Source organism: Talaromyces atroroseus, assembly GCF_001907595.1.
Source record: "Talaromyces atroroseus strain IBT 11181 chromosome Unknown scaffold_6, whole genome shotgun sequence".
NCBI classification, from domain to species: Eukaryota; Fungi; Ascomycota; class Eurotiomycetes; order Eurotiales; family Trichocomaceae; genus Talaromyces; species Talaromyces atroroseus.
This window is the reverse complement of record NW_017971438.1, coordinates 1003361-1022751: the sequence shown is the minus strand read 5'-3', so window position 1 is coordinate 1022751 and position 19391 is coordinate 1003361. Positions and strand designations below refer to the sequence as shown.

The 19391-nt window shown below is 50.8% G+C and overlaps 6 protein-coding genes across 6 annotated transcripts; 4 read left to right on the top strand and 2 right to left on the bottom strand.

Annotated features, from left to right (window-relative positions):
* Window positions 1-248: 248 nt before the first annotated feature.
* Window positions 249-3629, top strand: UA08_05271 (hypothetical protein; the record flags this gene model as incomplete). The annotated part of the gene is made up of 9 exons (XM_020267574.1): window positions 249-1046; window positions 1153-1335; window positions 1398-1872; window positions 1972-2143; window positions 2192-2353; window positions 2429-2875; window positions 2933-3353; window positions 3429-3543; window positions 3598-3629. 9 exons carry the CDS (start codon window positions 249-251, stop codon window positions 3627-3629), a joined length of 2805 nt encoding a protein of 934 aa, XP_020119800.1.
* Window positions 3630-3758: 129 nt separating this feature from the next.
* Window positions 3759-4768, bottom strand: UA08_05270 (hypothetical protein; the record flags this gene model as incomplete). The annotated part of the gene is made up of 2 exons (XM_020267573.1): window positions 3759-4126; window positions 4231-4768. 2 exons carry the CDS (start codon window positions 4766-4768, stop codon window positions 3759-3761), a joined length of 906 nt encoding a protein of 301 aa, XP_020119803.1.
* Window positions 4769-5839: 1071 nt separating this feature from the next.
* UA08_05269 (hypothetical protein) lies at window positions 5840-10677 on the top strand (the record flags this gene model as incomplete). The annotated part of the gene is made up of 3 exons (XM_020267572.1): window positions 5840-6118; window positions 6174-6612; window positions 6674-10677. 3 exons carry the CDS (start codon window positions 5840-5842, stop codon window positions 10675-10677), a joined length of 4722 nt encoding a protein of 1573 aa, XP_020119802.1.
* A 1782-nt stretch (window positions 10678-12459) lies between these two features.
* On the top strand, window positions 12460-13590 carry UA08_05268 (hypothetical protein; the record flags this gene model as incomplete). The annotated part of the gene is made up of 4 exons (XM_020267571.1): window positions 12460-12579; window positions 12643-12878; window positions 12948-13362; window positions 13429-13590. The coding sequence occupies 4 exons, from the start codon at window positions 12460-12462 to the stop codon at window positions 13588-13590; spliced, it is 933 nt and encodes a 310-aa protein (XP_020119805.1).
* Window positions 13591-14158: 568 nt separating this feature from the next.
* UA08_05267 (UPF0202 protein KRE33) lies at window positions 14159-17436 on the top strand (the record flags this gene model as incomplete). The annotated part of the gene is made up of 2 exons (XM_020267570.1): window positions 14159-17154; window positions 17235-17436. The coding sequence occupies 2 exons, from the start codon at window positions 14159-14161 to the stop codon at window positions 17434-17436; spliced, it is 3198 nt and encodes a 1065-aa protein (XP_020119804.1).
* A 276-nt stretch (window positions 17437-17712) lies between these two features.
* UA08_05266 (hypothetical protein) lies at window positions 17713-19288 on the bottom strand (the record flags this gene model as incomplete). The annotated part of the gene is made up of 3 exons (XM_020267569.1): window positions 17713-18994; window positions 19075-19082; window positions 19142-19288. The coding sequence occupies 3 exons, from the start codon at window positions 19286-19288 to the stop codon at window positions 17713-17715; spliced, it is 1437 nt and encodes a 478-aa protein (XP_020119595.1).
* Window positions 19289-19391: the final 103 nt, after the last annotated feature.

Here is a 19391-nt window from a genome sequence, read left to right as displayed (position 1 = left end):
ATATAGTAGGCATGCTGGCGACACGTGATGCGACAGACACCTGAGGCACCCGGGCACGGTCTTGCCTTGTGCCCCCGAAAGTTCCAATGCAAACAAACATTCAACACCACCACCACCACCACACAACACATGTTGACGAACTACACCCCAGCCCCCTAAATGGCCGACGTTCCGGTTGGACCATAGTGTCCTACATGGCGTGACCTAGTTACTCTGCACTGGTCCTCGTTTCGTTCTCTCCCCAGGTCATGTCTGGGTTCCCCGTCCAGAGCCATGGCTTCCAGACGTCCGTGGCCCTGGCCCAGCAGCAGACAACCTCGATCGCCACCTCCAGGGCGCGCGCTGGACTGAAGCGGCCGTACCAGGCGCTGGTCTCGAAAGAAGACTCCGTCCAACCTCACGCGGCCAGCACGCGCGGCGTGGATTTTGTCGCTACCACTCATGCGCAAGCCTCTACCTCAGGCGCCGCTCGCATCGCCGCTAGCCCGATTCGGCACGCTACCGGCCACGCTAGCATTATCATCCGTGCCATCCCGCACTTGGCGCCGCCGACGACAACGACCACCACTGCTGCCAAGTGCAACCCCCTGCTGTCGCTGGAGCACCCGAAGTACGGCCTGCCGCCTGCCTTGGTGGCCAACTTCAACGCCGTCGGCATCCACAGCATCTATCCATGGCAGGCCTCGTGTCTGCTCGGCCGCGGCCACTTGACCGCCGAGAAGAACCTGCTCTACACAGCACCCACCGGAGGCGGCAAGTCGCTGGTCGCCGATGTGTTGATGCTCAAAAGAGTCATAGAGAACCCACACCGCAAGGCTATGCTGGTGCTGCCGTATGTGGCCCTCGTGCAGGAGAAGCTCAAGTGGCTCCGTCGCATCGTCCAGGACGTCGAGAAGAACCTCGGTGATCCCCACATCGATCCTGCGAAACAGCAGCAGCCATGGAGACAGCCGTCCAAGGAGATCCGTGTAACCGGCTTTTTCGGTGGAAGTAAGTCGCGAGCGACCTGGGCCGATACTGACATTGCAGTCTGCACCATTGAAAAGGTGGGTTCTATCAACAGACTCCGTATATATTTATGTTTATATACATATATATTTTATTCGTTATCCATTGCTGTCTTGCGTATCTCTCTCTCATTCGCTGGTGTAGGCAAATGCGTTAGTCAACACTGCCATCGAGGAATGTAATATCAATGATCTCGCCGTCGTAGTCGTGGATGAAATCCATATGCTGGATGATGACAGTCGCGGCTACCTACTAGAGTTGATGGTGACCAAACTGCTTTTGTTGCAACAAGACATCCAACTCATTGGCATGAGCGCTACTCTTTCTGTGAGTAATCGCCTCTGAACAAGTCAACCCAAATCATAGCTGACGGTTGGTATCGTTATAAGAATACTGAATTACTAGCGGAGTGGCTTCATGCCTCCTTTCATGCATCGAGGCATCGGCCCGTCCCAATTGACGAACATTTGGTTTACGAGAATGCCATCTACCCTGCTACCAGTTCGAAGGGATTTTTCCAAACAGCCACAAAGCTTCAGTCCGTATCATTACTCGATTCTGTACCCCCATGTCGATTGGTCGACCCGTCGCCGTTCAAGGAGTTAAGTAATCCCACCGCGAACGTGATGGTGTCCCTAGCTGTTGAAACAGCCACTGCTGGGTTTGGAGCCTTGGTATTTTGCGGTAGCCGACAGGCCTGCCAGATGAATGCCCAGCTGATTAGCGAGGCAATGCCTCCGCCGTCAACATTGGATACAGAACTTTTGGAGAGAAGACTAGATCTTTTGGCGGAGTTGGGAAGTCTACCATGCGGGCTGGATCCCGTTTTTCAGGCGACTATTATCAAGGGAGTTGCTTTTCATCGTGAGATTTCCCGATTTCCCCGGCGCTACATGCATGAAGAAGTATACTCTTGTGCTTTTATTAGAAAAAATTTTCTAGCTGACTGCCGAACCATTTTAGATGCTGGGCTAACTACCGAGGAACGAGACCTGGTAGCGGATGCGTATGACCGAGGGACAGTGAAAGTTATTGTGGCAACATGCAGTCTTGCAGCAGGTGTGAATCTGCCCGCCAGACGAGTCATTATACAAGGTGCCCGAATGGGCCGCGACATTGTTGGACCTGCGTTATTGTACGTTTTACCCCTGGCAGATCTAGAAGAGTCACTGACATAAAAAAGACGCCAGATGAGGGGTCGCGCAGGACGCAAAGGGAAGGACACGGTTGGGGAAACCTATCTCATTTGCCAGAAAGCGGATTTGGAGGCGATTTCTGAGATATGGGATGCTGAGACTCCGGCGATTGACAGTTGTTTAGCGCAGGATAACAAAGGCGTGAAAAGGTATCTCTCATTTCTTCATGTTCTTTTCCCCCCCCTTTGCAAGTAAGTAAATCCTAAGACGTGTTGGTTATTTAGAGCGCTGTTAGAAGGTATTGCGACACGATTAGTGTCTGGTCGCGAAGCCATCGATGAGTTCATGAGATGCACTCTACTCTGCCGAACGCGGGAAGAGGGTGAAATTCAGAAGTTGACCGAATCGAGTCTGCAGGAATTAGTCGAGATGGGACTGATTCGCTTGCGTGACGATGATTCTTACGAATCGACGAAGCTCGGCGCCGCCATTGTCGCTTCTTCCTTCTCTCCGGACGACGGTATTTTTGTGTATGAAGAACTCAAGCGCGCGCTCCAGGCCTTTGTCATGGATGGAGAGATGCACATATTCTATATGTTTACTCCGTTCAGTGTCGCTATGAACACTACTATCGACTGGCCTATTTTCCGAGATCAGCTCGATCTTTTGGATGAGAGCGGCATTCGCGCGCTGCAGTTTGTTGGAGTGCAGCCTGGATTCGTTAATAACATGTACTTCTTCAACTTGATCTTCATCGTCATGAAAATAATGACTGATATAAATAATAGGGTCCAATCCGGACGAACATTCAAAGAAGATGACCCAACCCAACTCCAGCTCTCCCGAATCTACCGTCGAGCCTACACAGCCTTCCAACTCCGCGATCTCAGCAACGAAATCCCACTATCCACCATAGCAAGTCGCTACCGCGTCCCACGCGGCGTCGTGCAGACTCTAGCGCAGACATGCCACGGCTTTGCAGCGGGCATGGTCAAATTCTGCCAGCGAATGGGCTGGGGCATGCTCGCCATCGTGCTGGACCATATGCGTGACCGACTACAGGCCGGCGCGCGCGACGACCTGCTCGAAATGGCGCAGGTGACGCATGTCAAGAGCTGGACGGCGCGGTTGTTATGGGAGAACGGGTTCCGGAGTGTGAGGGCTTTGGCAGCTGCAGATGCGAAGGACATTGTTCCTGTTTTGATTATGGTACTCTTTTCAATCTTTGGTGCTGATGATGATGGTGATGAAGAATTTATGCAATACTAATATTGCCGTCGGCAGGCCCGCTCGCGCAAATCGCAGTCGTATCAGAACTCGGAGAAAGAAGCTGAGCGATACGCGGCGAAAATGGCTCGCAAAGCAGAAGTGATTATCGCGTCTGCGAATAAGATATATGGTAATTCTCTTTTCTTTAGATTAAGTCTACGAATACTAATGCTATGGTGTGTAGAACGTCAAATGCAGGTGGAGATCGACGAGTGATTCTTCCTCAGCCTCGCTATGCATCTAGGATGTGTATGTACATTCTATATCATCCTATATACACACATAATATCATCATCAGTCTTGAACGGCAACACCCAACATGCAACAACACCTTGTTTATATATACTAACTCGACACCCCATTAATAACATCCTGCGCCTTAATAGGCTCCCCAAGATCAACCCAATCCAGCAAAATCCCATTCGGCGGCCGACCATACAACGACTCGCACAGCGCCGTCTGTGCGCCAATACTGCCCGTGCCCGAAACGGCATTGGTCGTATTTGCGGCGTCGCGGTCCGGGATGTCAGCGCCCAAAACGTCCTTGTCGAGGAAGTGGTTGACGATGTACATGCGGCCGTCGGCGGAGGCGCCGGAGGGCCGGTTGATGCTGCAGTCATCGAAGGTGGAGTCGGTGACGTCGTAGGGTGTTTCAAAGTAGTAGGAGAATTCGTCGAGGATATAGGGGACGGTGGACATGTCGGCGTCGTAATCTTCCCCCCCCCCGCCGCCCCTCCACTTAGTATGTATTATCCCAGGAGATTTTGTTCTATTACTTGGAAAGGAGGGACAGAGAGAGGCCGGGAGAGAAACGTACCCAAGAATGTAACAACCCGAGTCCCATTATCAATCAGTTCCTGCAGTGTCGGCCACTCATTGATCGGGAGCACATCCGGACTGGTCGGCGGCACATAGCACAATGTATCCAGCCCACTAGCCTCGAAGGAGGCACTGAAATTACCGATACCGACATAATCGCCGTTCGTGAGCAGCAAAGTAAGCACTTCATTAGGGTTGGCGTCTAGCCATGTCTTGATCGTGGTGAGATAGTCTGTCAGCGAGCCGGCGTCTTCAAGCAGACAGCTTGTATGGCACAGTTCGAGCTCATTGCCCAGGATGGACATGTGCGTTTGGCCCTGAAGGAAGCGAATGCCCAGGTCGAGCTGGGCGGTGATGCTGATGTCTTGGTTGTCGGATAGGCTGTCACCGACAAAGGGCGAGTCGTGCGAGCCGACGGTCGTGATGTTGGACCAGGAGCGAGTGCAGTACTCGACTTGGCCGTTGCATTGGGCTGAGGTGATGGGGAAGAGGAGGGCTGCTGCTGAGAGCAGGCCGAGGGGGAGATTGGACAGCATTTTGTTGTTGTTGTTGTTGTTGTTATTGCTCTAGCCAGAGTGGATGTTGAAATGTATACTTTGAGCTCCTCCTTGCCGGGGTAGATAATTTTAAAGAATGCATGACCCCCCATCCGGGCATACCACGGACCTATATATGCGCACATATACGTAGCGTACCTAGATGATAGGTACAGTAGACATGCAAGCCCATAAGGAGATGATGGAACATTGGTCGCAATCATGCCCCTCAAGCACCTGGACTAGTATTAGTGTTGCACAGATGGAATGCCATGATCGTCTGTCTATCGCATGTGATGGAGGCCATGACAGTAGCTCGTCAGGCGGAGAGCCCTGGCTAAGACCATAATACCAATAGCAAACAGGTACGCATGCACTAAGAGTCCACGAGTAGGCACCGCGGAACAAAAGCTTAAAGCAGTCAAGGTTGACTGATGCGCGATGCTACCTCAGGCATGAGCGCGCCGTGGGATTGGCTGCGCCACGCAGATAGCTGGAGATGTGTGAGGAGGATAGTAGAGCCCCTCACTGGTACCTAGATCACTGCCGGATGCCACCATACGCGGGCGACGATGCATGGCGGAAGTAAAGAGCAGTCAGTTTGGCAATAAGCAGACGAGTGCGCGCAGAGATGGAGTACGAAGTTTACATAGAGAGTGATAGAGATGCATGTATATCAACAAGCCACTGTGGCTCGTGCCGGCGTGGCGCATGCATGAGCTAAGATCGGCGATTGACAACTGCAACTACAACTGCAACTGCAACTGCAACTTGCGTACAGTAAACATCTCTGTATCTACTTTTTGCTATTCGCCATTTACCTCCTGCATCACCGGCATGCCCTAGCAAGCCACTACCAAATCCGGCATCTGATCATCTCGACGCGACTTGAGACATCGGCATTGACATTGGCATTGGCATTGGCGCTGCTCGAATCGCGATAAACAAGCAGCCAACCACTGCCGATACCGTAACTACTCGTGTTAATGCCACACTCGGAACCTCACCGAGACTATCGCCACAATCCCTGCTTTTGCATCTCGAAGCGATGAGCATTCGACCCTGCTGCCGATGAGCTCCACGCACGAGGGGAGTGATGACGGCGCCCGCGAGGATGAGCTTGATCTCGGCCAGGAGGATGAGGAGCTGCCCGCCCACCGTGAACTAGCAACTAAGGATGGGGACGACGGCCCAGTAGACTCTCATCCTGCCGAGGACATAGAGTCGCCCCCTAAGGACCGTGACTTTCAAGATGATTCCGTCCACGAATCCTCATCCCAGCTTCTCCCGCCTGTTCCCAAGGCCGCGGACGAAGTCTCGTCAATCCCAGACGACACGCCATCTCTGCATGTGAGTCGTCACGTCAAGCTACTGCCTTAACTAGACGTATACTGACCTCTTCTAGGGCTCTATGCAGTCTTCGCCAAGCAGCAGCGCCCTAGCCTTCCGAGCCTCCACCAGATCGAGTCCTAGTCCTGCCCACCGCCCATTCGATCTACGCTTCCAATCGAGACTGTCATCCTCGTCATTCAGCAGTCCGCGACCATCTTCTCCATTCCTGCTACATACGCACTCCCGCAATTCTTCATTCACAAGCCAGCCTCCGCTTTCTAGTACGCCTGATCTCGAGCCGGACGCCCCGCAAGCTCCCTGGGAGGTCGTGCGATGGACCAAGTTGCGCAAGATTGCAGGACAGTCATTTTCCGAAGTAGGCAGGCGCAATTTTGGTCGACCAACATGCATTTCGGTGTCGACGGCTATTATTTTAGGAACCTCAAAGGGCATTGTTCTTGTTTTCGATTATCAGCAGAACCTGAAAACTATAATTGGTCCTGGGACGAAAGGTTTGCACCTCTATTTTCTTTTTTAATCTTGCAGTGATATCTTGTATCTAACAACCCTTAGCCGTCGAAGCTGGCGCTGTTACATCTTTGGCTATATCTGCCGATCATACAACTGTCGCAGTGGGACACGCGCAAGGGGAAATCTTCACATGGGAAATCTCTCGGGCGGCGCGGCCCTTCCTTCATATTCCCCCCATACAAGCGGCTCAACATGCCCAGAGAAATACTTCTGATGGTCATGTAGCCGGTGTGTCCGTCGTACATGTGGGATTTCTAGGAACCAGACGTACCGCCTTGGTCTCGGCTGATGATCGTGGTATGGCGTTTTCACACCTTGCGACAAGGGGTATGGGTGCAGTCGCCAGAAGTGTCAAGACCACCAGAGTACTAGGGCGTTATCCAGAACCCCCATCAGAGGAAGGCAAACCTCGCAAACCCAGTTCTGTCCTAGCCTTTTCGCCCCTACCATTAGGCAATGTTGACCAGCCAACCGACAGTCTTGGCCTGGTCGCAATTCTAACACCCTACTTGCTCGTTATCGTCTCTACCACGCCCGTAGCACATACTCAGTTCAAATCACCGCGGCCGAAGGAAGTGGGATCCCACAATGTCATGAGCGCTGCATTAGCCTGGTTTCCCGCAATCAAGCTGAAAGGAAAAGAAGGAATATCACAGACGAAACTTGTATACTGCTGGTCTAACGTCTTAACCGTTCTCGATGTCTGTGTGTCCGATGTAGATGGCGGCTCCACCAAAGATCGCCCACCTGTGCTCGAGTTTCGCCCTAGAAGCCGCTGGAGAGCCAACGAAGCCATCGTGGCGGTCCAGTGGTTGAGCCGCTCTGTTCTCGCCGTGCTGACCATTACCCAGCACTTGTTGATATTAGAAGACAAGACGCTCCGTGTGACCGACTCCTTTGATCTCCTTCACAAACACATCTATCATGCCGACATCTTCTCGTCGCATCTCCATACGCTGGTAGAACAGTATGACGAAGAAAACACGTCGATGCATGGCGTTGTCGCGGATGCCTTTTATCAAAGCTTGAAGGCTTATAAAGGGCGTTTGTTCTTATTAGGCTACAATGATCTGTCAGTAGGAAGCCTGTCCAACTGGGCCGACCGATTGCTTGCATACATGGAGACGGGCGATTTCGTGTCTGCGATTCGTCTAGCGACGTCTTACTATCAAGGAGATGCGGAGAAACTTACTGTTGGCCTTCCCGAGGAAGACGACCTGCGACATTCGGTCGTCGAAGAAAAGCTGCTAGAAATGATAACGGCTTCGTTAAAATTTGCCTTTGGAAGGAACGAAGATGCAGGCACCGAGCGTGTTCTAAGACCACAGTTAGAGGCTCTCGCTGACGTTAGCATATCTGCATGTATCTGCATGGATGACTTTGATTACTTATGGGACGAGGTTTACGACTGGTATGATGAACATGATTCGGAGGGCATTTTTTTGGATGTCCTCGAGCCCTTTATAAGGGATGATAAAATCAGATCTCTACCCCCATCAACGCTTAAAGCCCTAGTCAACCACTACTCATCTACCTATACGTCAACCCGCCTCGAGGAGGTGATTTGTCTGCTTGATCCTACTACAATGGATATTGAGCAGGTGACCACGCTTTGCAAACAGCATAACCTGTATGATGCGTTTATCTATGTTTGGAACCGCGTTGTGGAAGACTATGTTGGCCCATTGGAGGAGCTCTTGAGCTTTGCGACTCGTATGATGGCCGCTACTGCAAACGACAACAGCTCGGATATCAAGTCAAGTGACTACGAGAATGCCATGAAAATCTTCCCGTATCTCTCGTTTATTCTCACCGGGCGCACCTATCCTACGGGGGAAGAGATGCTTGAAGAACAAGCAACGAAAGCCAAGCAGGCCCTCTATACATATATATTCACAGGAAATAACAACCAGAAACCGTTCAGTGCGCTTCGAACCATCCTCAAATTTGATTCCTCCAGCTTCATGAGCATGTTGAACGAAGCCTTTGAGGACAGCTTCCTGAATGACTCGGCCGATCCGGCTAACGGTGAGCCCGAGCTGAGGTCAAATTCTCCGGCATTGACTATTAACCGCCAATACATCGTCAGCATTCTATTGGATGTCATGAATAACAACGCCGAATTCGGTCCCCTTGAAACCATCTTCCTGGACATATTCATCGCGCGGAACCTCCCAAAGTATCCACAGTATATTCTACTCTCGGGCTCCACATTGTATCAGATTCTTGAGCGCTTGTGTCGATGGCCGACCCAGGATATTGCAGAAGACTGCGAATTAAGCGTGGAGTATTTGCTGTCTACATACCACCCGCCTGATCTCCAGAGCCTTATACCTCTTTTCAAATCAGCGAGATATTTCCGAGTCCTGAAGTCTACGTATCGGGCAGAGAAACAATATGCCGAGCTCATTCTCACTTATCTCGAGGATACTAGTGAACGCGAGCAGGTATTTACATGTATCTATGAATGCCTGCGACCGGGAAGTGGATTGAGTAGTAAGCAGCAAGACGACGTCTTGCGGGCTATCAAGAGCCGGGCCGGCGAGTTGGTACAAATCAACGTCTCAAAAACAGCGCAAACAGTGCAGGAACTCGCGCCTTCATTGCATGCAACTTTCTTAAAATCATTGGACGACGATGACTACAAAAAGTTCCATTACTTGACGACATTGCTGGAGCCACAGAATGTCGATGCTGATGCGAAAATTGCGCCTGCAAATCTAGAGAGTTCAATGGTCGAACTTTATGTGCAATTACTATGTCGATACAATCGATCTCATGTAGCGGATTATGTCGATAGCTTACGTGTCAACGAACTGCGACTTGATGAAGTTCTCCCAGCCATGGAAGGCAGTGGCGTGGTGGATGCAGCCGTGGTATTGCTAGCACGACAAGGACAAGTGCGCAAAGCCATGGACCGCCTGCTGGCATATCTAGGCACTCTCCAGTCCGGCCTTACAGGGATTCTGACTAATGCAGAAGACACCCCTGATCTAGCTGGTACTGCTGAGGCTGTTAGCGATCTGCTTGAGAGCGTGGAGAAGTATTCCGGGGTTGGAATATGGCTGTGTCAAGGACAAACGAAAAACGCCAAAATGGTTCGGAATGGCAACAACGTGCGCAGCACTAAACGTGCTTCGGCCATTGCTCTACAGGAGCCGCTGACATTCGAAGAGAATCTCTGGCTGGACCTAATCGATACGATTGTACAGATGGCGCGCAATATTTCGTCCCTTCTACTGCAAAAGACTGACCTGTCGGCAAAGTTGAGACCATTGCTACTGGTGTCTGGTGGCGAAGGCATGGAGCTGATCTCGTCGTTTCGCCAGTTGGTACAGAGAGTTTTTACGGCTCTCTTGACCAGCACGACGACCGGTGGACCAGTCCCGGCGGAACGCACGGGGGTGTCCTTTTTGCGCGTCCTCCGTGCTTTCCTTGCGCGGGCGGCGACTTCTTCTCCCTCGTTGTCGGAATTACGCGCAGTTCTTGCATCCGTCTTTTCTGCATATACATACGAAGAATCACTGTTATCGCTGGCCAATGGCATGTTAGACAAGGACCTCTTTGTGCACGTGAACGAGGTGACGAAACTACGGCAACACGGGTGGCGGCCAAGAGGCCAGGTGTGCGAGATCTGTCGTCGTCGCATTTGGGGGCCAGGTGCTGGCGCTGCATTGTGGACAGCTTGGGAGAGAAAGCAGATTAGCGACGCCCAGCAACGAAACGAACGCCAATCTGACGACAGGAATGCGCTTGCGAAGGACAAGGGCAAGGGCAAGGGAAAGGGGCCGAGCAGCGTAGAAGATGAGGGCCACTTGACCAGCAGCAGCAGCAACAACAACAACAACACAGATGCATCCGCCGATGGGCCTGGTTCAGGCGCAGTAGTGATATTTGCGTGTCGACACCTTTACCATCGCAGCTGTTTGCTGAACGAGCAGGAGAAACATAATGCCGAGAGAGGAGGCAAGCCAGAAGACCAAGAGTTGTATCCGCGATCCTTTCGGCTTGGGCACGATGCGCTTACATGTACGCGTTGTCTATGATGGGAGGATATCTTTTCCAACAGAATAATATAATTCTCGTGTGTGGCTGGCAGCCACAAATATTGCAGTGTAACCTAGCATATATCTAGATGTATATAAGTTGTGCAGATTAAGAGTACTCGGTATGGACATATAGGAGTTTTGGAATTTTATATATCGGCCCAACAGCCTAACGTCGGAGTAAGAATTATCTTTGTTTGAACAGACGTTGACCGAGGGGATTTGCCATGCATGCATATACTCAGGTATATGTCCGAATGCAACCACGGATGCCAATCGGCTAATGTACCTGCATATTCTCTGCTATACACTATAAGTAAGTATATAGTATATAGCGCCTATTCACTCCGGGAAGTATACTCCGTATGCATTGGATATACGTACCATTGCAACTCGAGAATCTCCGTCTAGAATCATTCTACGTAGGTACTCCACAGCGTTCCTCAAAAACCAAACCCACTGGCTACTAGTTAGTTAAGTTAGCCAACAGGCGATATAGTAAGCATGAAACGTTAGATGGTCGATAGTCATACTAGTTAGTTAGGGTTCTTCTGCTCAGCACTAGCACGCACTAGAACTCCCGAAATGGAACCTGACAATCTCCAGGACTTGAGAGGGATGCTACGTCCGATTCCAAGGTTTTTCTCGAGTTTTGACTACTGCCAAGCAGGCCACAAGTCACACGGCAGATGATGGGCCTGACTGACCGGGGGGGGGGGAGTAGAATATTTTATTACGGCCGTGAAACGCACACGCGGAGATTTAAACACATGCAGGCAAGCAGGCAAAATTGGAAAGGCTCCATGCGCTGTGAGTGGCCTATATAAAATAGGGACTACTGGGCGATCCCAAGCCACGGAGAGGTGGACAGGCCAGTTGTGGGGGGTCTCGTATAGTGTATTAATCAATATTATGAAGATTTGAACATGAAAGAAAATAAAGGCCAAAAAAAAGAAAGAAAGAAAGAAAACACCCCTTGCAATACTGTATACGTAGCACTGCTACCCAAGGGCTAGTTCGGCATAGTTAGTGGCCAAGGCTTGAGTTTAGGGCTACGACGTTCCAACTCCCAAGCGGGATCAGACCCAACACACCACGGAACCAGCAGAGTTCTCCGATATCACGCCTTGTCGAGGAGTCATGGCTTTGTTCATATTACTGTATCATGGAGAAGGAAAAAAAGGGCATGGAATCGAACACGTACTGTTCACACCGGCGCTAACAAAGCTTTGTCTTCGTCCAATCTCATGTGAAGGCGCGTGTTCGCGCAGCCATTGGCCGAGCTGCAGCGTTCCTGAAACGACTGTTTTTAGGGCTAGTCATCCGATCTGGCCATGCCATGTTCTCGCCCGCTATTTTGCCGCTGGCTGAAAAAATCCAATGATACGTCCTCGAGTCTAGCTTGTATCGCTGCGGCCAATCGCGCTGCTGGCATGTTCTTCTTCAGCATGGCCTCTGTGGGGAATCATCCTGCCGTGGCTCATGGCCCCTTTGCTGTTCTGCGCTGTGCCATCGTGGATAGCATATAATTATATAAGTATAATATACGCCTGCTCTTCTTTTCTATCTCTCTCTCTACACTTCTTCATCGCGGTGCTCGAAGAGTCCCTATTCGTTCCTTATCCAAAAACTCATACCAACTCTTGAGCCTGGTGCTCGACGATTCACTCCCTTTCCAGTCTTTGGACAGCTATTCATTCCCTGCAAAACTTGATTTTGAGAATCAATTACTATACCTACTGGTTTGATCTTCAGGCACTCCCTTTCTGACTATCAATCAACATGCATTACTCGACTCTCTTCCCGCTGGCTGCTCTCGCTGGCCTGAGCAGTGCTACCTACAGCTTGGTGGACGACTACGGATCCGGCACCAGCTTCTTCGACGGATTCACTTTCTACACTGTAAGAAATGCCTTTCTGTTGTGTAGTTATGTGTATCTCTTGCCTGGCTAACCATGTCTATAGGGCACTGATCCCACCGCTGGCTATGTCACGTACGTCGACCAGTCTACTGCCACAAGTGCCGGTTTGATCAAAGCCGAGGGAAATGCCACCTACATTGGTGTTGATCACACCAACGTGGCCAGCGGTTCTGGCCGTCAAAGTGTCCGTCTAGAAAGTAACACCGCCTATACCACCGGCTTGTTCATCCTTGACCTCGCCCACATGCCCGCTTCCGCCTGCGGTTCCTGGCCTGCCTTGTAAGCTCTTCTTCTGCTGCTGCTGCTGCTGCTGCTGCTACTATTCCAGGAGCTAACAAAGCCACGTAGCTGGACCTATGGACCCGACTGGCCCAACGATGGCGAAATCGACATCATCGAGGGCGCCAACCTGCAGTCCACCAACCAAATGACCCTGCATACCAGCGACGACTGCACCATCAACGACACTGGCTTCGCTGGTACGCTCGAGAACAACAACTGCTACGCCGAGATTGACGGCAACGAGGGCTGCGACATTGTCGCCAAAAACGAAGAGAGCTGGGGCGCCACCTTCAACAGCTACGGTGGCGGTGTCTACGCCATGGAATGGACCGATGACTACATCCAGATCTTCTGGTGGATTGCCGACGATGTTCCCTCTGACATTACCAGCGGCTCTCCGGACCCAAGTGGCTGGGGAACTCCAGCTGCTTACTTTGCTGGTGACTGTGACATTAGCTCGCATTTCAAGGAAAACAACATTGTACGCCTCTCTTTCTCTTTCTCTCTTTTTGACTGTTCATGGGCTGAAAGCTGACTGTACCGCCAGGTCTTCGATATTACCTTCTGCGGTGACTGGGCCGGCTCTGTCTGGTCCTCCGGCTCTTGCGCCAGCTATGCCAGCACCTGCGACACCTACGTGCAGGAAAACCCCAGTGCTTTCTCTGATGTCTACTGGCTCATCAACTCCCTCAAGGTTTACCAGTCATGATAGCCTTGACCAGAGCCTTCGACATATAACAAGTCCGATTGATCAACTGATCGATTGCTTTTTCTCTCGCTGTTTTTCGTTTTTCTTTCTATTTGGATACTTCTCAATACCCCCTTTTGTGCTATTTATTTTCTACGTCTTTCTGATACCCAAGCGCATACAGAGCGTGTATTGTACTTGAGACGTGCCAAAGAACAGATAGATCATTCGTTTTTCAATGTACAAATTCAATTTCTTCTTCTTCTTTTGCATCTGGAGAGAGAGGGCTCCCTCCCCTTTTGTACATAAATTCCTTATTCTAAAATTGAATATCCTTGCAGTTGTTGGGGTAGATCAAGCATAAGGGGTTTAGGGTTAGGGCTAATTTCCGACCAATAGATTAGCACTTATCACGTGCCAGGGCGGTCAAAGAGGCATCCAATCAGCCGTCAAGACGCTGTTGATAGCGGTCAACAGCGGCAGTAAAAAAAAATAAAAAGCTATCAGCAAAATCTTGGCGTACCAGCGAGCAATCCACGCGAGCATCTTCAATGATCTCGAGGTGCCGAGAAGGGTAATACAAAAAGAAATGCCGCGCAAAGCCATTGACTCGCGCATTCCCGCGCTCATCCGAAATGGCATCCAAGAGAAAAAGCGAAGCTTCTTCGTGGTCGTGGGCGACCGTGCCAAGGACGCAATCGTCAACCTGCACTGGATCATGTCCGGCGCCGACATCAAACAGAACAAATCAGTGCTATGGGCGTACAAAAAGGACCTGATCGGATTCAGCAGCCATCGCAAGAAGCGCGAAGCCAAAATCAAAAAGGAAATAAAACGGGGTATCCGCGAGCCCAACTCCGAAGACGCCTTTGAGCTGTTCGTCAGCTTGAATCAAATCCGCTATGTGTATTATAAGGAGACTGAGAAGATCCTGGGAAATACCTATGGAATGTGTATCTTGCAGGATTTCGAAGCTATAACCCCGAATCTGCTGGCTCGCACGATCGAGACTGTCGAGGGAGGGGGTATTGTGTTGCTGCTGTTGAAGGGAATGAAGAGTTTGAAGCAGTTATATACCTTGTCGATGGATATCCACTCTCGTTATCGCACCGAGGCGCACGACGATGTGGTTGCACGGTTTAATGAACGGTTCATTTTGTCTCTGGGAAGCTGCGATTCCTGCCTCGTCGTGGATGACGAGTTGAATGTGCTCCCAATCTCCGGCGGAAAGAATGTTGCGCCTCTCCCAGCTCCCAATCCCACCGAGGACGATAAATCGCCGGCACAAAAAGAGCTGCAGCAAATAAAAGACAGTCTAGTAGACTCTCAGCCCGTGGGATCGCTGGTCACCCTCGCAAAGACGGTTGACCAAGCCAAGGCTTTGCTCACTTTTGTTGATGCCATTGCCGAGAAGACTTTGCGGAGTACCGTCACTCTCACCGCTGGTCGTGGTCGTGGAAAGTCGGCCGCCTTGGGTGTCGCTATAGCTGCTGCTGTTGCTCACGGCTACAGCAATATCTTCATCACGTCTCCGAGCCCGGAGAACTTGAAGACTCTGTTTGAGTTTGTTTTTAAAGGGTTTGATGCTCTGGGATACCTAGATCATGTCGATTATACGATCCTGCAATCAACGAACCCGGCTTTCAACAAGGCTATTGTTCGTGTCAACATCCATCGAAATCATCGCCAGACCATTCAGTACATCCAACCCCAGGATGCTTATGCTCTCGGACAAGCGGAGCTTTTGGTGATTGATGAGGCCGCTGCCATCCCCCTACCGCTGGTGCGGAAACTGTTGGGACCGTACCTGGTTTTCATGGCATCGACTATCAATGGTTATGAGGGTACTGGCCGGTCATTGTCCCTGAAGCTCATTCAACAGCTGCGAGAGCAGAGCCGTGGAACCAGCCTGAAAGATGCAGCAGATACCGATGTTGCAGACCGCGCAACTGGAAAGTCAGCAAAGAATTCAGACAAGGGCATCATAGGCAGCCGGTCCTTAAGAGAAGTCACTCTGTCCGAGCCCATTCGTTATGCCGCTGGTGATTCTGTCGAGAAGTGGCTCAATAAAGTTCTGTGCTTGGATGCAACTCTCCCCAAGTCAAAGATGAACACACAGGGATGTCCGCATCCGTCTCAATGTGAGCTGTTGCACGTCAACCGTGACACGCTCTTCTCTTTCCACCCTGTGTCCGAGAAATTTCTTCAGCAGATGATGGCTTTGTACGTGGCCAGTCATTACAAAAACTCACCGAACGATCTTCAGCTCATGAGTGATGCACCAGCTCATCAGCTCTTTGTCTTGGTGCCACCCATTGACGAAGAAGCCACTAAACTGCCAGAACCATTGTGCGTTATCCAAGTCGCCCTTGAGGGTCGCATTAGCCGGGAGAGCGTCTTGAATAGTCTGAGTAGAGGTCAGCGTGCTGGTGGTGATCTCATCCCATGGCTTGTCAGCCAGCAGTTCCAAGATGAAGATTTCGCAGGATTATCAGGAGCACGTATCGTACGCATTGCCACGAACCCGGAATATATAAATATGGGATACGGATCGCGCGCGCTGGAACTGCTTGTTGATTTCTACGAAGGCAAATTTGCAAGCCTCTCCGAGGATGCTGCCTCGCAACCCGTAGAGAGCATGGTTCGTGTTACGGACGAGCAGCTTGAAAATGCCAACTTGCTGGATGATGATATCCATGTGCGCGACATTCGCTCCATGCCTCCGTTGTTTGGCAAGCTGTCTGAGCGACGGCCAGACTCGCTGGACTACGTTGGAGTCAGCTACGGATTGACACCAACGCTACATAAGTTCTGGAAGCGTGCATCCTTTAGCCCCGTGTATCTCCGTCAAACCGCCAATGAATTGACTGGCGAGCACTCGTGTGTCATGCTCCGAGCATTGGCCGCGGGATCCAACGACATCAGCTGGCTGAGCGCATACGCAAGAGATTTCCATAAACGCTTCCTTTCGCTCCTGTCCTACCAATTCAAGGAATTCCCCGCTGTCTCGTCTCTCAGCATCTGCGAGTCCGCCAACGCTGGCTCCAAATTGGACCCTTCATTCTCGCCATCGCCATTGACCAAGGCCGTATTGGATGACGCTTTCTCGCCGTTCGATCTCAAACGCCTCGACAGCTACGCAAACAACATGCTCGATTACCACGTCATCTTGGACATGGTCCCCACCGTCGCACAATTCTACTTCCTAGGCAGTCTCCAAGGCAAAGTTAATCTGTCTGGTGTCCAGCAATGCATTCTCCTCGCAGTCGGTCTTCAGCGGAAGAACGTTGACGTGCTGGAAAAGGAGCTAAACCTGCCTTCCTCCCAGCTACTAGCTATGTTCATCAAAATCATCAGGAAAATCTCCACGCATTTCCGCGGCTTGCTTGAAGGCGCTGTCGCTGCGACTCTCCCCGAGCAGCCGACTACTGTAGATGCCTCTGGTGCGCACGACGATGTCGTCGTTGATAAATTCCAACCCCTTGAGACAGGCTTGGAAGAAGAGTTGCGCGAGGGAGGCGAACAAGTCGATCAAGCCTTGAAGGATAAACAACGCGCTTTGATCGATGCTCTTCCCCTTGACCAGTGAGTTATCTATTATATTCCCTGCTACCTCATAAATCACCATTCACATCGAATGATAGTGACTAATTCAAGTCCCCCAGATACGAAATCAACAACGGCACAGCCGGCTGGGAAGAAGCAGAGAAGCAAATCCGACGCGGCGGCGCAGCAACCGTGAGCGTGAAAAGCAGCAAAGCCTCCAAGCGCAAGGCAGGAGAATCCGCGCGAGAGATTTACGACCAGGAGATTGAGTCCAAGATTCAGAAAAAGATCAAGAAGGGAACAGAGGGTAGGAAGAAATAAATGACAGAAAAAAGAAAAGAAAAATCAAGATGACGATTTTCAAACAAAAAGTTGCTGCTGCATTTTATATACGGCGTTTCTGGAGAAAATTCGGCGTTCAAGGCAGTGAGTGCATGGTATATACTGTGTAAATAGTGAATCGATATACTTGTTAAATTTGAATGAGTGCACTAATTACTCGATATCAACAAAGCATATATAAGACTACATAGATAGTGCTTGACCTCGTGCATGGGCATATCGTACAGATTGAGAAAAGTAAGGTAACCTGGCTTTCTAGAGCTCATCGTGTGGTACTTCCTTGGTATCGCCATTTTCTCCGGTTTCTTCTACGGGTGTTTCGACCTCGATTTCAGCCTCAGCTTCTTTTTCTTCGTTCTTCTCATCAGAAACCAAAACTACGCCATCAGGGAGCTTAGTCTTGGACCCTTCGCCGAGTCGGATAGCATCAACCCAACTCTCGACACTGTGCAGGCTGAATTCAGTCTTGTCGTCTGAGGAGGAAGCAGAAGGGAATTGACGCCACCAGCCGCGTCGTCCGTTTACTGCGATGATCTCCGTAGCCTCAGAAAGACCCAGTTCGTTTCGCAGGATCTTTGAATGCGAGTTAATTGCCGGCACGCTGTAGAAAGGTAGATGATGACCAGTCAATTTGTGAGAGAGTTCAGAAACGGCTGATAGAGCCTCTTTTGCTGGTGCGGGGAGTTCTGAGTCTGGGGACTCGGTTTCGGGGAGAAGAGTCAGGATGCAGGTGCCTGATTTTGAAGTGAGGCAGATTGCTTGTAGATCCTCCGGGGTAGAGAGTTGGTCTACGCTGGGTACCTTGATCGGGACTGCGACTGGCTTCTCTTCCGGGGATACCTCTACCTCTGGTCCCGGTGATTCTGTGGGGGCGTCTTGGAATTTCTTCGTCGGAGACGAAGCGGTCTTTTTCTTTTGAGATGAGACTGCCTTGTTCTTTCTCGGGTCAGGGTTGGGTTGTGCGGCCTGGCTCAGAAACTCGAGCATAGGCGCCTTTTTCATTTCGCCTTCAAACACTATCGGCTCGGCATCGTTGCCACTTGGGAGGAGTACAAGTGTTGGGAAGGAGGTGATGCCAAACTTGTCGACTGTTTCGGACTCCTTACTCCTGACTTGCGCGAACTTGATACCCCCCAGGAAGTCAATGGCTAGAGAACGCAAAAGCCCGCTAGTAGTTCCCTTTTCAGTGAAAAGTATAGCCTTGGGAGACTCATCATCTTCCAACACCCAGCTCTCATAATCCTTGTCCGTGACTCTCTTGACATGGTTCGGGATCCTGTCAACGACAGCATCGACAATGGCCTTTGCTGATCTCTGTCCCTGATAGTCTTCTACACGAGGCTTGCCCGGCTTTTTCCCTGGTACCACAATCTTCAGTGTGGGAAAGCCCTGAACTCCCATTTGTCCGCAAAACGGCTTGTTGTCGTCATCGTCGCAGTTGACTGCTGCTACGTTGGCTAGGCCTTCGAGGCTTTTGGCTGCTTTTTCATAGGCGGGTTTCAGATTTTGGCAGTGGCCGCACCATGGCGCATAGAATCTGTAGCTATCATCAACAAATCTCGAACGTATAGACGAGTTGGAACGGTCAGTGGATGGACGGAGGGGGGAGGTGCGTACTCTACAATCTAAAGATTCCGTCATTAGCTGCTCAGCTACAAAATTAGTGGTGAGTGCATAGTCATACTGATGTATGGTTTGACTTGGCAATTAATGAGTGGTAATCCTTTGCATCTACCTGGAGAACAGGCGAGCTTTTGGTGTACAGCCCAGCAGCTGATGCTCCTCCCAGCAGAGAAGAGAGGAGCAGCGTCCAGTGCAGATGGCTCGGCATTTTCAAAGTTACTGGCGTTCACACCGTCACGAGTATTGGTTTCAACTTCGGCTTGTGCAGACAAATCTGCGCGAGGAACTGTGCATTGTAAGTTCTTTGAAAG